The 17,957-nt window shown below is 38.3% G+C and overlaps 1 protein-coding gene across 4 annotated transcripts in view; it reads right to left on the bottom strand.

Moving 5' to 3' along the window:
• Positions 1–1,229: 1,229 nt before the first annotated feature.
• The window catches only part of LY96 (lymphocyte antigen 96), a 28,563-nt gene continuing 11,835 nt past the window's right edge, over positions 1,230–17,957 (bottom strand). Inside the window, exons 2-5 of one of the 4 annotated variants that reach the window (XM_081816150.1) lie at positions 17,384–17,473; positions 9,967–10,020; positions 2,327–2,379; positions 1,230–1,356 (exon numbers count right to left, since the gene is read on the bottom strand). In XM_081816150.1, the coding sequence (XP_081672276.1) occupies positions 1,258–1,356; positions 2,327–2,379; positions 9,967–10,020; positions 17,384–17,473 (296 nt within the window). In that variant the 3' untranslated portion in view covers positions 1,230–1,257. Of the gene's footprint in view, positions 1,357–2,326; positions 2,380–9,966; positions 10,096–17,383; positions 17,474–17,957 lie in introns of all 4 variants that reach the window. The other 3 variants (XM_081816149.1, XM_006737073.3, XM_081816151.1) reach the window with 3 other exon arrangements.

Here is a 17,957-nt window from a genome sequence, read left to right as displayed (position 1 = left end):
CACTACCTGGGCTCACAAAGCTTAGTCTAGTTTTAGATGATCAAAATAATGACAAAATGAGTGTTAAGTACTGGAAGGAAGGGACACAAGTCTACAAAAGCATATCACAAAGAAAGCTAGCTCTACCTGGACTACATAAAGGGGAGTGGAGCAAAAGGACCTGGGGAGGGAGAAAACCACAGGAGACTGGTAACTAGGCTCCATGTTATATGATTTCTCTATGATTTTGCTCAGGACTGCCTCTGTTTAGCATCAAAAGTGTTAAGAGTTGCACTCCATACTACCCACTGATGAATCCCTGAGGAAGTAGCCCCTGAGCCAGGAAAGATCCACACCCATTACAGAGGTGAAGGGGTGAAAGGGCAGGGCAGAGTGGAGGAGTGGAATAGAGCCAGAGGAAACTGTGGCTGAAGATTCTAGAGGGGAAGGACTGTGGCACATTCTGGAACACAGAAAGTAAGGGGAGAAGTGGCGGGAGAAGGGGCTGGAGAGGGAAAGTGTGGCCAGGCTCTGGCAGGCTCTCCAGAAGATTCCAACTTTATCCTAAAAAGAATCAGAAGCCACAGGAAGGACCTGGTTTGGTTTCACTTCATTTTGTTCCATTTGCATTGTGGTGACATAACTGGACACGTATTTTGAAAGTATTACGAAAACTGCCTTTGTGGAGAATACTTTACCAGAGGCACCTGACCAGGTGCAGGAAGATCAGTCAGGAGGCAGCAGAGTAGTCCAGGACAGCAATGCTGGTAACTTGCCCCAGAGTAGAGAGGCAGGAAATGGGGAGAAGTCAACCAGTTCAAGAGATTTCACTACCTGTGTGTTACGGGCTGAATTTTGTTCCTCTAAAATTCATGTGCTTAAGTCCTCACCCCCAGCGCCTCAGAAGGTGACTGGATTTGTAGGTAGTGCCTTTAAAGAGGTAATTAAGGTAAAACGAGGTCATTAGGGTGGGCTTTAAACCAATGTGACTGGTGTCCTTATAACAAGAGATTAGGACACACACACAGAGGGAAAACCATGTGAAGACACTTGGAAGGTGGCCATCTCCAAGCCAAAGGGAGAGGCCCTAAGAGGAACCAAACCTACCCACAATTTTATCTTGCATTTCTAGCATCCAGAACTGTGAGAAAACAAATTTCTAATTGTTCAGGCCACCCAGGCTGTGCTACTTGTTATGGCAGACATTAATACACTATGAAAAATAAAATTGAAGTGAACAATAAGACCTCTGAAAAATAAAAATATACTTTATTTATTCTAACTGAAATCAGGGTGGTGTATGATGGTAAAATTCAAACAAAAGAGCATTTCTTCAGGATCTCCAGAGATGGCTTCTGCAACACATCTGTATTGTCCCTAAAAGGAGGAATAAGAAATACAAGCAAATAAAATGTTAGATGCTTCCATTTTGTAAGACTTTTATAAGAACTTTGTCGTAGTAGAAGGAAGCCATTTAAATTAAAGTGGTTATCATTATCTTGGTTTTCTAATGCGATGAAATTTTGTATGCCTTTGAATTCGGCGAGCATAAACCTATTTATTTCCCAATTATAAGAGGATGTTTTTTAATGATTTTTTGAAACAAGCCTGTGAGATTTTCAAACATTCAATATCTTTTAGAACAAAATAGGTAAAGAATATGCATTCTTGAAGTTTATTTTAAAATAGTGACCCAGGGCGCCTGGGTGGCTCAGTCGTTAAGCGTCTGCCTTCGGCTCAGGTCATGATCCCGGGGTCCTGGGATCGAGCCCCGCATCGGGCTTCCTGCTTGGCGGGAAGCCTGCTTCTCCCTCTCCCACTCCCCCTGCTTGTGTTCCCGCTCTCGCTATGTCTCTCTCTGTCAAAAAAATAAATAAAATTTTTTTAAAAAATAAAAATAAAATAAATAAATAAATAAAATAGTGACCCAAAGTGAAACATGTACAAAATTTTATTGCCAGGTATCTAATGCAAATATCTAAAATGACATTATTACTATTCATGGAGGCAGTTACAGAGTCATACACAGCGGTCGTACAGTATTTTCACCCAAAGATCATTCACCATATTAATAATGAGCATTCATATTACTTTTAGCCATGTATATTAGAGGAAGAACATGAAGTGAAAAAGAGCTTTCTTTTGTGTTAGCTTTCCATATTTCCATATTCTACAGAAAGAAGAGATACAAAATACCCAAAACTAAATAAAAGGGAAAAACACAGTCTTAAAACACCTTAATACTGAATAGCTATTTTTGAGGTTGTGAATGGCTTGTTTCAAATTCTTAACATATTTGCTACTTTGCAAAAGATTCTTAAGAAAGTACAAATGACTTGAGCAATACCTTTGAAAATCGTATTCCCCTGAAGGAGAAGGATACTGTTGTATTCACAGTCTCTAAAACAAAATACAAAATACAAAAAGTTATATTGGTCATCATCAGGTGATTTTTGGGTTTTTTTTTATGTAGTATGGAGCGCACCTTTTACACTGCTGCTAGTAGAGGTGGTCCCAAGAAAATCGGAGAAGTAATGAGTTTTGTATCCTGGCTATGACTCTCCAATGGCATCCTCTGCCAACCCCAAGCATCTCCCACTATCGGCCCCTATTTCATCCCTCAGGGGATGCAAAATTTGAAGGCCTACTAGTCTCAATAGTGAACGAATGAACAAGCTAGTGCTCATAGGCTTCATCCCAAATTAGAAATGTGCATATTTAATACTGCTGCTCCTTCAGCAGAGTATAATAGATCTTCCTAAAAGTGGAGGAGAGAGTTGGGGGGCAGCCAGGATACCAAATCTCCTTCCAATCCCACCAGTGAGAAGCCTAAGTAGTCACATTTGAAATGCATGGCCATGGGCCTGGGCCTGCAGAAGCTGTGGAAGACAGAAGTGCAGAAAAACCACACTCCACTGACCTAATCAGAAACACCAAAGGAGTGAACTTACAGGATAAGGATAGAAAAGTAGAAATGTTTTGAATCTCTAACAAAAGCAATCATGGCCAAAAATCTCTTTCAAAGCAATGGTTATTGTTCTCCTAACTAGCTAAAGACAATCCTTAATAGCAAATGAATGGATTATGTCTGTATATATATATATATATATATATATATATATATATACACACTTCTGTTTTCATAAAAAAGCACCTATTTGCTTCTGGGTATCTCCTTATTAGGGATGTTAATACACTGAGATCTTAGTTCTTGAGCTTAGTAAAGTGATCATGTCTTCATGATGTTATGATTTTTCATTCAAGGCCAATCCAATTCAAATTTAATAGTTCAACAAGTACTTATTGAAAGCTACTCTTACCAGGGACTGAGGAGACAAGGACTAGCACACACTGTTCCTTCCCTCAAAGAGTTAACATCTATGGGGATATAGGCATGCAAAGAAACCATTCCAAATACAATGCCATAAAAAGATGTAGCAAGGATAAAAGCAGCATATAACATTTTTGGTAAGAGTGATGGTTCTGAATCTGAATCTCAGCTCTGCTACTTACTTGGAGTGTGGCCTTGGGCAAGTCACTTAGCTTCTCTGTGCTTTGGTAAAATGGCAATGGATAATAACACCACTCTCATAGGAGTAACATGAAAGCTGTAAGAGCTAAGATATGTATGTGCTCAGAACAACGCCTAGAATTTAGCACTCATTAAATGTTATTAATATTTGGCGGCACCTGGGTGGCTCAGTCAGTTAGGTGGCTGCCTTCAGCTCAGATCATGATCTCTGGGTCCTGGGATCGTCCCTGCTCAGCGGGGAGTCTGCTTCTCCCTCTGCCCCTACCCCGGGGCTTGTGCTCTCTCTCTCAAATAAATAAATAAAATATTTTTTAAATGTTACTAACATTAAAATGTTATTTATTAGAACATTAAATATTATTCCTTCTCCTTTCTAGACCTTCTTCCCATGGCGTCTTGTGAATAATAATGATGTCTTAATATTATCATTGATATTGTAGTTACTTTATTCACAAGATGCCATGGGAAGGGAATCTAGAAAAGAGAAGGAAGTGAGTTGAACTGTCATAGAGGATGGGAAGGAAGGAAATGAGGGACATTCCAGGTGGCAGGAAAAAGAGGAGCAAAGGCGAGAAAGTGAAAATCAGTATGACTAATGCATACACCTGCAAGGGGCTCAGCATTATTAAAGCAAAGGAGAAGCAGGAGTGCTAAGAAGGAAATCTGAAGAAGTAAACATAAATGTGCTCAGATTCCACATTTGAGAGAATAGAGGCAATGAAAGAACATCCCATCCAAGGGTGTGAAATGGTCAGATTGTGTTTAGAAAGATGGGTCACATGACCATATTGCGGATGGATTTAAGGGGGCACTAAGAGTCAGGGAGACCAGTTAGAGGCCAGGAAGCAGTGACAGTGGTGAAGAGAAGAGGAGGTAAATGCCCTCCACGCCCACCAACTCAGGTGCCCTCCCGCATAGACAGATACGGTCTATCTTATTAGCCTGCTGCTTTCCTTGAGAGTACTTCTCATAAACTGAATCTTATTTCATTTGAATGTTATTTTATGATCTCGTTTACTAGTCTATAAGTTCCATGAGGACAGGGGCTTTGCTTTGGTCACTTTTGAATCTCCACCTCCTAGTACCTGGTGCCCGAGTCCCTGGCTCAGCTACATAATGTACAAGGCCAGTGCAAAATGGAAATGGGGACCCCTTGATCAAAAAGCAGGAGAGTCATCCTATTAAAGGTACAGAAATATAAAGCTTTCTTCCACAGTCTCTCTCTAGACTTGCCATGATATTTTTTATTTGCTATGTAATATCATTTGAAGTCAAACAAAATTTTAAATTGCCATTCATCTTTATATTGTGCAATGACAGATTTAAACACAAATATCAGAGCTTTTAACTCTAAGGCAGAATCACTGAAATGACACAACTTGTATTTGGTGGCTCATCCCCAGAAGGTACCTCAAGCTGAGAAAACTAACACAAGCTTGACTCAGGAAATTTGAAAGAAGGAAGAGAAGGTACCCCCAGACATGGAATGATCCAAGGGGATGTTCTCTTGGCACAGAGTGAAAGGTGAGTATAGAAGCTCAAGGGCACCCAGGGAGTTGCTCCATGACTGGGGCACCTGCACAAAGCATGAGCCTGACAGCTGCCTGAGGTCCCCCTCTCCCATGCTGCCAGATGCCTCATGCCTCACGTCGGGGCAGAGAAGACAAATCAGGCTTCTTTCCTTCCCATAGGCCTGCTGTCCCATGAGTGACCCTCAAGGGTTTTGCAACCTCCATGTAATACCTCCATGAGCTACCTGTTAGTGGGGAGGCAGTCCTGCCCCCACCTAGTCACCCACTAAACAGTGCCACCAGCCCAGGTGGTTGATCATGGCCGCACCCCACTTCAGACACTGCAGGGCACCTTTGCCTAATCCTGACCCTCCCTGCATCCAGGCTCCCACCAGGTAGCAGGGGTCACTGGCTGTAACTGGGAGAGGGGTACCAAGCAGGATGGGACAATGGGGCATGCACGCAACTCCCCTAGATGGGTCTTGGTTCCCTGCTGCCCACTCCTCTGCTGGCACCCTGGGCCCCGCTGCTCCCCCTGCTTGTGCTCTCCCTCTCTCTGTCTCCGACGAATAAATAAAATCTTTTAAAAAATACATGCCTTTGAAATATCCATTTATTTTCAAATGCGGGTTTTTTTAAAGATTTTATTTATTTGAGAGAGAGAGCAGGGGGGAGGGGCAGAGGGAGAGGGTCAAGGAGACTCCCTGCTGAGCATGGAGCCTGACACGGGGCTTGATCCCAGGATCCTGAGATCATGACCTGAGCCAAAGGCAGACACTTACCCAACTGAGCCACCCAGGTGCCTCTCAAATGTGTGTGTGTGTGGTTTTTTTTAAGATTTATTTATTTATTTATTTGAGAGAGCGAGAATGAGAGAGAGAGAGTACATGAGAGGGGAGAGGGTCAGAGGGAGACGCAGGCTCCCCACTGAGCAAGGAGCCCGATGCGGGAGTCGATCCCGGGACTCCAGGATCATGACCTGAGCCGAAGGCAGTTGCCTAACCAACTGAGCCACCCAGGCACCCCCTCAAATGTGTTTTTAAAAGAAACAAAGATGTGTGTGTGTATGTGTGTGTGTGTAAGAAGTGGTAATATTATGGGTAATCTTTATTTTATTTTTGCTTGCCTACATTTTCTAAATATGATATCCTAAAAATATATGACTTTTGTAACAAATACAAAAAAGAAAATTATTTTAAAAGTAGATATGTATGGTACTTACTAATTTGATTCCCAAATTTTCAAGGGTCTCTTGATAGCATCAGTGCTTCATAAATCAGAATGCCCTGAGCTCTGAGCCCATATACTTAGCTACCAGATGGACATGTTCATTTGAATGTTCCAAAATTACCTTGAGTTCAATATGCCCAAACCAGAACTCATTGCTTTCTCTTTAAAAATCTGCCCCTTCTTCTGCACCCATCATTTCAGATAATGGCATTTCTGCTAATCCCAGTCACTGGCCCTCTACCAGCCCTTGATTTTACCTAATCTTTGCCTGCCACATCAAATAAATCAGCATGTCCTGCCAATTCTGTCTCCAAATATGCCCTCTCTCTTCTCCTCCCCTCTTCTCCCAGGCTGCCATCTTTGTTCAGCCCTCATGGTCTCTCACACGGCCTCCTGGCTGGTCTTCCTTCCATCCCAGTTTCCTGCCTCAGCCAACCCCCGCCTCCTTCCATATGGACACGTTATCTGCAAAACTGAAAATCTCAGTGGGTCATCCCTACCCACTGATGACAAGATGCAGGTCAATAATTTGTGCATGACTTATGTGCTCGCCCTGCCCCCTTTCCTAGGCTCATCTCCAGCAATTCCCCACAGCACATTCTGCTCCAGCTACAAAAAAACTACTCTCCAAATAAACCATATTCTTTCATGACTACATGTGTTTGCCTATGCTGTTTCCTCTCCAAGGAATGCCCTTCCTCCTCCTCTCTGATGTTCTGAGATTCAAGACTTTAATAACATAATCTCTGAAACCTTATCTGAGTTCTGTCACAGCAAATTGATAACATATAGTTAAAATTAGGAGCATATAATTCTATTGGCGTTTATGACATTTCATTATAATTTTTGTTCCCAACTGTCTTTGCCAGAACAGAGGGACCTTCTGAGGAGGGAGACCCTATCATTCAACTTTGGATCACCAGAGCCTAAATCATGACTCGCTCAAATTAGGTTCAACAGATGTTTGTGGAAGGAAATGAGGGAGGGAGGGAAAAACCAGCAGACTGAGTTGAGTCTGACACATCTTAGATCTCAAGAAGGTGAAACTTTAAAAATTCAGATAAAATGTCAACATAATCTCACAGAGATTAGGTGGGATTGTGAAACAGTTGTTTAAAAAAAAAACAAAACAGTAATCTTCCAAGACGGTTTTGTATTTTTTTTTTTCCAAAGAGAAATCATGGTACAGTGGAAGAGTGGGCCTTAAGAGTCATGAGACTACTCTGTTACTAGTTCGCCAAGGACACATTACTGGGTCACTCCAGGCATCAGTCTCCTCACTTGTAAAAATGACAGGATTGTAAAATAAGGAACCAAAGGACCCCTATTACCCACATGAGTATTTATTATTCAAGAACCATACTTCTTGAATTCTTGTTCTGAGCACTGTACTAACCTTTTTTAATATGCATTTTCTAATTATATCCTTAAAATCATGTTCAATAGGTTTCACTGTCCCCATTTTACAGATGAGGAAAATGAGGCCAATAGAGGTTAAATAACGCACCCAAGGCCACATTGTTGGTAGGTGGAAAAGCTGGAACAGAGACTCAGGTCTTTCCAACTCTGAGCCCAGACTTAGAAGCAATGTCAGCTCCATTATTTGCATATGGTTTGGGGGTGGCAGGCAAGTCAGAGCCATGGAGAGATGGTTGACTTGGAGACATATCTTGAAGCTTCACCTGCATAGCAAAAAAACTTATGTACTTAGAAACAGTTTTCTTAATGACTGCTAGAAAATGTATAATCAAATTGATATAAATGTCAAAGCAGTATAAGCCTGATATGAATTTTTATACTACTCTCATTCCATTAATTCCCAGCCCTTATTTTCCATTTTTTGTCCCATCTACATCTAATTTATGCTATGTTGCTAAATTTAATGTATGCATGTTAACTACCTAAATTTTTTTTTTTTTTAAGAGAGAGCGAGCTGGGGAGGGTGTGGCACAGAGTGGGAGAGAGAGAGAGAAAGAATCCCAAGCAAATGTAATGATTTATATCATAGCTACATATTTCTCTAATTTATACTCTACTTTCAAAAAAGAATACAATTAAAATAAGAGAGCATTATCACATACAGAGAGCAATTTACTTTTACGCTTCACATCTAAATTCTAAAATTTCTAAAATTCTAAAACCTTTTTTTAAACAAGAGAGGCCACAGGTTAATGATAACTAATTGTATAGAAAAATATTCAACTGCAATAGTAATTTTTAAATGTTAATAAAACAACTGGTTTTTTTTTAACCTAATAGTTTTGTTGTTGTTGTTTAAGATTTTATTTATTTATTTGACAGAGAGAGAGAGAGATCACAAGGAGGCAGACAGGCAGGCAAAGGGAGAGGGAGAAGCAGGCTCCCTGCAGGGCTCAATCCCAGGACCCTGGGATCATGACCTGAGCCGAAGGCAGACACTTAACCGACTGAGCCACCCAGGCACCCCCCAATAGTTTTTTTTTAAACTTCTTTATTTTTTAGATGATAATGTCCACTGTTAACAAGACAGAGATTAAACTACTGTACATAACATTGCTGGTGATATAATGTATAAATTGATACATTCCTTTAGAAAAGCGATTTGGCCTATGTAAACAAAACCGCAAATACAGTCAACCCACTTAAGCTCAGCTATTTCCCGGGGAGTTATATGTAACTCCTTGCAAACAAATTCAAATATAAAATATGAGAAAAATTATATACAGAAATATATTTATCACAATATTATTTAAAATAGTAAAAATATCATAAGGAAACTAATGTCCAACAGGAGAATGGTTAAATAAACCAGAGCATACCCATTAAGGGAGATGTTTCATTATGTAATGTTTATACTTTGGTTTTTGCACCACATAGATCATCTAGTCAAAAAATTGAATACAATAATTTTTAAAAAGAAAATTACTGGGGCACCTGGCTGGCTCAGTTGGTAGAGCATGTGACTCTTGATCTTAGGGTTGTAAGTTCAAGCCCCATGTTGGGTGTAGAGATTACTTAAAAATAAAATCTTAAAAAAAAAAAGAAAACTATTATAGTGTAGTATAGTTATAAGTACATAAGCAATGCACATACATTGAAAAATCAGAAGGAAATACTCCAAAATGTTTTTAGAAATATGATTCTGTGATATTTTTATTGTTTATACTTTCCAATTTTTGGTAATGTGACAGTATAATATTTATAAACATTTAAACTATTTAAAATACTAGTTTAAAAATTATTAAGGAAAAATTCATGAGTTTGCAATAGGTAGCCTTTAAGATCCTAAGCTCTGAAATTTTGTGATTCTGTGAATAACATCAGGGTGGAAAAAAGTGGAGGAAGACATTGAAGAAAACACTAGAAAAATCTAGTGAGGTTTTTTGTTTTAATAAATTTTTTTAATTCCTTTTTTTTCTTTCCCCTCTGATTCCACCAATCCTGTTCCCTTAACTGTGGTTCAGTGAGTTTCTATAAAAAATAATAAGTGTAATGCTTAGAAAAAGGGATCTATAACCAATGGTAAATGTACAATATTAATCTGAACAAGGTAAAAATTTTAATATACCTTCAAATACACTTAAATAAGTGACATAATTGTAAAATGTTGTTCAACCTGCTAAAAGTAAAAAATTATTAGAAGAGGAACTGCACATTTTCAGTGCATTTAATATTCAGAACATTCTCATAAACTATTCTGTTCTATTCTGAAAATAATATGAACTGAATGCTTACCTCCCTTCAGAGCTCTGCAGAAAGAATAAAGATCATCAGATCCTCGGCAAATAACTTCTTTGCGCATTGGAAAATGCATGGAGTGAAAAGATAAATAGAGATTGAAATATAATTTTTCAATATCTCTTCCTTAAAAAGAAAAAAAAAATCTCATTAGTCCTTCAAATAATAGATTCCTTTATAAATAATAATTAACATGTACTGTACCGTATACTTAAAACATGCCCAGCACCTTTCCTATATTATTTCATTTAATTATCACAACAACTTACCATGTGGGCATTGCTATCCCTCTGTAACAGATGAGAAAACTGAAGTTCTAAGAGGATAATTAGTAGAATGCAACCAAACAGGATATTCCACAGTAAGAATTATGTATGCTGAAAAGAGAGGAGCCTATGTTTTTGAGAAAACTATCAAACGGAAATGTAAAATTTCCAGTTCTAATTACAGTTCTGCTAGGAAGTTCAAGAAAAAAGAAATGGAAAGGAAAGGAAATGAGGATAATCAACTCATGCACACTTTTTTAGGAGATTTGATGAAAGAGTTCTTGGAGAATAGAACAACCTCTTGATTAAAAATTACATGAGTTAGGGGCACCTGGGTGGCTCAGTCGTTAAGCATCTGCCTTAGGCTCAGGTCAGGATCCCAGGGTCCTGGGATGGAGCCCCACATTGGGCTCCCTGCTCAGCGGGAAGCCTGCTTCTCCCTCTCCCACTCCCCCTGCTTGTGTTCCCTCTCTCGTTGTGTCTCTCTCTGTCAAATAAATAAATAAATTCTTTAAAAAAAAGAAAAAAATTTACATGAGTTATTATTTCCTCATGGTCTCCCTAGAACCATTTAACATGGAAAATTCCAGTAAACACTGCATTTTGCTCAACCCTTCTAATTCATTTGGTTGGTCCAACTGGAAAATATGTACAATATTTTTTATGATAAAAACAATTATTGTGGGGCTCGTGGCTGGCTCAGTGGGTAGAGCATGTGACTCTTGAAGGCAGGGTCATGAGTTCGAGCCCCATATTGGGTGTAAAGATTACTTCAAAAAAATTATTATAACCACTACCTCACTAAAAATATTTTCCTAATAAAGTCACCATGACTCATTGTAGCCATAATCAAAAGAAAAAATTTCCATCTTTTTTTTTTAAAGATTTTATTTATTTATTTATTTGACAGAGAGACACAATGAGAGAGGGAACACAAGCAGGGGGAGTGGCAGAGGGAGAAGCAGGCTTCCTGCTGAGCAGAAAGCCTAATGTGGGGCTCGATCCCAGGATCCTGGGACCATGACCTGAGCTGAAGGCAGACGCTTAACAACTGAGCCACGCAGACGTCCCCAAAATTTCCATCTTTAACCTGAACTTCGTATGCTTAACAGGAATGCCAGCTCCTTCCTCAAAACTCCTTCCTTTGGCATTAGTGCTACTGTTCTCTTCCGGTTTTTCTCCAACCTCTCTGACTCCTTCTCCTCATTGGCTTCTCTTACGGTTTTAGCCTCAGTTCTCAATTTCCACTTTGTACATACTCCCTGGCTTTAAGTACCACATAGGGTGATAATTCCCAAATCATTATCTTTAGTCTCAACCTTTCTCCTGGGCACCTGTCCCACATATGCATTCAATATCTCTACCCAAATGCTGCTCACTGTCTCAGCCAACAGATCCAAAATTGACTTCCTCATCTTCATCACCATATAGGCATTAGAATTCACAATCCCAGGAAATCTTACTAGCCTCCTTTTCATCCCCATCACCACTCTCTTAATGCAGGCCCTCATTACTCTGAGCCAAACTTCTTAATTTGTCTCCACTTTTCTACTTTCAGGGTAAAGTGGAAAAGAACATCATAGGGTCTGTTTTAAACAGTGGTTCCATGGTCCACTCCATGAACTTCAGCCTGCACCACTCCCAAAGCAGGGGTACGTGTAGAAATTGAAGAGCTGTTTTCACAGGGAATTCCTTGAGACATGGGCATATGGCAGAACTGCTGTGGTACCAATGACAATTCAGGACAATGAAACTTCTAACACTTCTGCATGGAACACGGCATGATTCCAGTCTTCAATGACTCCAAGAAAGGAAGTGCTGCTTTGACATCTCAACAGTTTATACCTTGAGAAGCTTCTTGCCCTTGGACATCACTGTGGTCATTTTAGGCACAGGAACAATGGACAAAGTGAGATACCACTTGTATGGCTCAGTAGGCCAGAGATACCAATGTGGGTGTCAGAGTGAGAGACAAGAAATATGGTAGCTTCATGCAGTAACAAAGAAGACTGTTTTTGAGCTCAGCTAAGACAACTCCAAGAACTTTCAGATATAACTTTGGCTTAAAGTGCAGGTTTATTTATTTTTTTATTAATCAGTTAATAGTATACAAATAATTTACTAGCAAAGCTACAAAGTCTCAAAATAAATAATTTCCATCCCAACCTACTTTTGGTCAAAGCTCTTACAGCTCTTATTGAATTTAAGTAGCTATAGGCCCATAAAAATAAGGTTGATTTCTATGAATATGGCCCCACACTTATGCAGACATTCTAATACATTCTAGGAAACTCAGGTCATAATTGTAAAGCATTACAAAAATATGACTAAGTAATTGATGAAACCAGGAGCTGATCTTTGAAAAGTTCAACAAAATTGATAAACCTTTAGTCAGACTCATCAAAAAAAAAAAAAAAAAAAGAAGAGAGAGAGAGAAGGGACTCAAATAAATAAACTCAGAAATGAAAGAGGAGAAATAACAACCAACACGACAGAAATACAAATGATTATAAGAGAGCATTATGAAAAATTATATGCCAACAAATTGGACAACCTAGAGGGATGGATAAATTTCTAGAAACATATAACCTTCCAAAACTGAATCAGAGAGAAATAGAAATTTTGAACAGATGAATTACCAGCAATGAAAATAAATCAATATTCAAAAAACTCCCAATGAACAAAAGTCCGGGGACAGATAGTTTCACAGGTGAATACTAGCAAACATTTTTTAAAAACTTATTACCTATTCTTCTCAAACTATTCCAAAAAATAGCAGCCATTAAAAAAAAAATGAAATCTTGCCATTTGCAATGACATGGACGGAACTAGAGGGTATTATGCTAAGCGAAATAAGTCAATCAGAGAAAGACAATTATCATATGATCTCACTGATATGTGGAATTTAAGAAACAAAACAGAGGATCACAGGAGAAAAGAAGAAAAAATAAAACAAGAGGAAACCAGAGAGGGAGACAAACCATAAGAGACTCTTAATCATGGGAAAAAAACTGAGGGTTGCTGGAAGGGAGGGGGTTGGAGGGAAGGGGTAACTGGGTGATGGACATTAAGGAGGGCATGTGATGTAATGAGTACTGGGTATTATATAAGACTGATGAATCACAGACCTGTATCCCTGAAACAAATAATGCATTATATCTTAATTAAAAAAAAAAAAACTATTCCAAAAAACAGAAGAGGAAGAAAAGCTTCCAGATTCATTCTATGAGGCCAAGCACTACTCTGCCACCAAAACCAGATAAAGACACTACAGAAAAAGAGATCTATGGGTCAGTATCTCTGATGAATGAAGATGTAAACATCCTTAACAAAATATTAACAAACCAAATCCAGCAACACATTAAAAAATCATTCACCATGATCAAGTAGGACTTATTCCAGGGATACAAGGATGGTTCAATACTCACAAATCAATCAACATGATACATCACATTAACAAAAGAAAGAATAAAAACTATATGATCATTTCAATAGATGCAGAAAAAGCATTTGACAAAGTACAACATCCATTCATGGTAAAAACTCTCAACAAAGTAAGTTTAGAGGGAACATACCTCAACATAATAAAGGCCATATATGAAAAACCCACAGCTAACATCCTACTCCAGGGGGAAAAACTGACAGCTTTTCCTCTAAGATCAGGAACAAGACAAGGATGTTTACTCTGACCACTTTTATTCAACATAGTACCAGAAGTCCTAGCCACAGCAATCAGACAGCAAAAAGAAATAAAAAGCATCCAAATTGGTAAGGAAGAAGTAAAACTTTCACTATTTGCAGATGATATGATACTATATAAAGAAAACCCGAAAAACTCCACCAAAAAACTACTGGAATTGATAAATGAGTTCAGTAGAGTCACAGGATAAAAAATTAATCTACAGAAATCTATTGCATTTCTATACACTAATAATAAAGTAGCAAAAAGAAAAATTAAGAAAATAATCCCATTCACAACTGTACCAAAATGAATAAAATACCTAGGAATAAACTTTACTAAGGAGGTGAAAGACCTATACTCTGAAAACTATAAAACAGTGATGAAAGAAATTGAAGGTGACACAAACAAATTGAAAAATATTCCATGCTCATGGATCGGGAGAACAAATATTGCTAAAATATCTATACTATCCAAAGCAGTCTACAGATTTAATGCAATCCCTATCAAAATACTAAAACCATTTTCACAGAAATAGAACAAATAATCCTAAAATTTGTATGGAACCACAAAAGACCCCAAATAGCCAAAGCAATCTTGAAAAAGAACAAAGCTGGACATATCATAATTGCAGATTTCAAGATACACCACAAAGTGGTAGTAATTAAAAGAGCATAGTACTGGCACAAAAATAGACACAGATCAGTGGAACAAAACAGAGAGCCCAGAAATAAAGCCACAGTTGTATGGTCCATTAATCTATGACAAAGGAGGCAAGAATATACAATGGGAAAAAGACAGTCTCTTCAACAAATAATATTGAGAAAACTGGATAGCCACACGCAAAAGAATGAAACTGTAACACTTTCTTATACCACACACAAAAATAAACTCAAAGTGGATTAAAATACCTAAATGTAAGACCTGAAACCGTAAGATTCCTGAAAGAAAACAGGCAGTAATTTCTTTGACACCAGCCATAGAAACATTTTTCTAGATTTGTTTACTTTGACAAGGGAAACAAAAGCAAAATTAAACTATTGGGACTATACCAAAATAAAAAGCTTTTGCACAACAAAGGAACCCATCAATAAAACAAAAAGACAACCTGCTGAATAGGAGAAGATATTTACAAATGATGGATTCAATAAGGGATTAATATCCAAAATATATAAAGAACGTACACAACAACACCAAAAAAACACAAATAATCCGATTTTTAAAATATGACTAAATAATTATTTTGTCACTGAATTAATAAAATGTTATATAAACGTCGTATTTAGTGAATGATTAAGGTATGTGTGGTGGCCACAGTGGTGAGGTACTCAAACCTCCCTTTTAAAGAACTGCTGGGAGAAGGAAGGGTAGTTGGCAGACAGCCTTTAGCTGCTGCACCTTTAGATCTATCTCCAGAATCACCCAGAAGCCAAACTCCTATAATGCTCCTATTATGACGAAGGCTGCTCCTATAATAACCAAACTCCACAAGGACACTATAGCCAAACTACCCCTGCCTGTCATGAGACAGGCAATCTTTGCTCTAAGGCTCCCCACTGACCGGGCTCAGAGTATCTCAGGGATTCGTTTTGGTCTGATGACCATCTTACCAAATACTCTTTCCTTTCCTCTCTCATTTCAAAGGTATCAGACCTGCACATTAATCTGAATTCCCTCCTTGCCTACTCCAGCTTTCTCTTCACTTTTATTTTTCCCAGAACTTCCCCCAATAAATCTCTTGTATGTCTAATTCCTTTTTTAGTATCTGCTTTTCAGAGAACCCCAAGTACACTGTACTGTATTATTACTTAATAAAGTAATAATACAATACTACTTAGCCTAGAAGGATACATTCTGCTTCTTGTGTGTAAGGGCAAGAGGTTCACTTGAAAATGAGGTCATTTGTTATGTAAATAATCACTCCTGCCAAACATGGGGGGTGGGGGAGGGCAGGTAAAGCACACCACATAAAGCAGAAAACAAAACCTGAGAAAAGAGGAAAAAATTGTAGAACTTTAGCCAGGCAAAAACTTAGATTATTTCTTTCACCTTTGGCCAAGAAAGTGGAGTGAACAGAGTTGATTATTCTTTCCTCTGGGCTACCACTAAGCCTAAATGCTATCATTTCACTTATCATACCATATTATCTACAGATTTCTCTCTCTCTCTCCTATTGCACTGATTTTTGAAGGTCAAGAGAACATCTTATTTATCAATGAATTCACAAGCCCTATCACTATACTTGAAATACACTACGCATTTCTAAGTATTTTTTAATGAATACAGAAAGTTTCAAAATAAGTTTAAACAATTAGATTCAGGAAAATTAAAACACAAGTTTATTGTCTGTATTTCTGGGTTCTCAGCTGTCTTTTGTCTTGTAAACTGGAGAACTAAAATCAGGGGGAAATGTTTAAGTTTATTTATGTGAAAGCACTTTGTAAAGTATAAGCTCCAAATATAAGTTAGGATGTAAGTGATGTTGGTGATGATGAAAACAATAATGACAATGATGATGATTAGAACTGAATTTTCCTAGGACTTTCAGGCAACAGAGCTGACTAGGAGGAGAGGAAGAACATTTTGTATGTTTTCACAGACACTCGTCCATCCTGATGCTATCACAATTACCCAACTTCATTTTTACGAAACTGATGATTACAAGTAAAATGATAAAGAGGAAAAACAAGACACAGCAAAAACAAAGCCAAAAAATTGCCTTCTTTCATCCCATCATCATCATAGTTTTCTCTAGAAAGGTCATCTTTATTTAAAAAAAAAAGTTGTGGTTTGCTCATATACAGATCTTTGATCAGTGGAAACCCAGCTTTACTTATGAGCTGAATAGTCAATGGCTGACAAAGGATATACCTATTAGATTATTGGAAGTCTCGAGTTATTTCCATTTTTACCCCTATATCATATGGAATCCCCTCCCCCATGAGTGTGAGCTAGCCTAGTGGCTTACTTCTAACAAATAGCATACAGCAAAGGTAATAGAGTGACACTTCCATGATTAGCCTACATAAGATTGTGACTTCTATCTTGTTAGCTTATCCCTCCTGCTGGTTTTGATGAAGCAAGAAGCTATGTTGAAAAGGCCCATATGGCAAGGAACTAACTGATTACTGTCCAACAGCCAGACAGGAACGGAATACTGTCAACAACCACATGAGCTTAGAAGCGGATTCTTCCCTAATTGAACATTAGAAGAGACTCCAGTCCTGGCTGACACCTTAACTGAAATCTTGTGGGAGATCCTGAAGCAGACAAACTAAGCCATGCCTAGACTACTGACACACAAAGACTGCAAGATAATAGATGTGTACTGTTTTAAGCCACTAAAATTGTGGTACTTTGTTACATAGAAATAGAAAACCAATACATGTACATTTGGAACACAATCATTTATCATTAATAATTCTTGAACCCTTTTCATTGAATTACAAAAACAAAACATTGAACTTACTTGCAATGTAGGAAATATGCAAATATCCCTTGCTTCCCTTCAATGTTATACAGGGATTAAGACCGATGGAAATAGGAACTTTCATGTCATCTAAATGAAGAATAAAGATAATGTCAATAAATTATTATTAATCATTTCTAGTAAGTAGAGTATTCTAAATATCATTCCCCAAAAGATGCCATTAAAATCATGTAATGAGAAAACTTGGGGGTGGTTAAAAACATCTCCCTCCCTGGAGGAGTGACGTCAATAAAATGGCAGAGTAAGAAGTCCAAGACCCACCCCTTCCCCTCACAAACATACCAATTCTGCAACAACTCATGGACAAATTCCCTTTGCGAGAAATCAGAAACTAATTGAAAGTCTCCTGTATCCCAGGAGAATGTGAAATCAGACTCACCAAAGTCAGTAGAGGACGTCCTTTTACTAGAAACCCTGCATCTGGCACAGCACAATCAGGAAAAGATCCCCTAGCCCCCAGCTTCACTCAAGAAGCAAGAGGTTAGTTCATGTATCCAGAGCCCCAAGTTTTCCAAGGGGAATACCCAAAGGAATGACAAATTAGAAAGTCTGA

Source organism: Leptonychotes weddellii, chromosome 4 (genome assembly GCF_054177405.1).
Source record: "Leptonychotes weddellii isolate Sample4059 chromosome 4, ASM5417740v2, whole genome shotgun sequence".
Classification (NCBI taxonomy): Eukaryota; Metazoa; Chordata; class Mammalia; order Carnivora; family Phocidae; genus Leptonychotes; species Leptonychotes weddellii.
The sequence above is the reverse complement of the archived record's forward strand: the minus strand, read 5'-3'. Positions and strand labels throughout refer to the sequence as shown.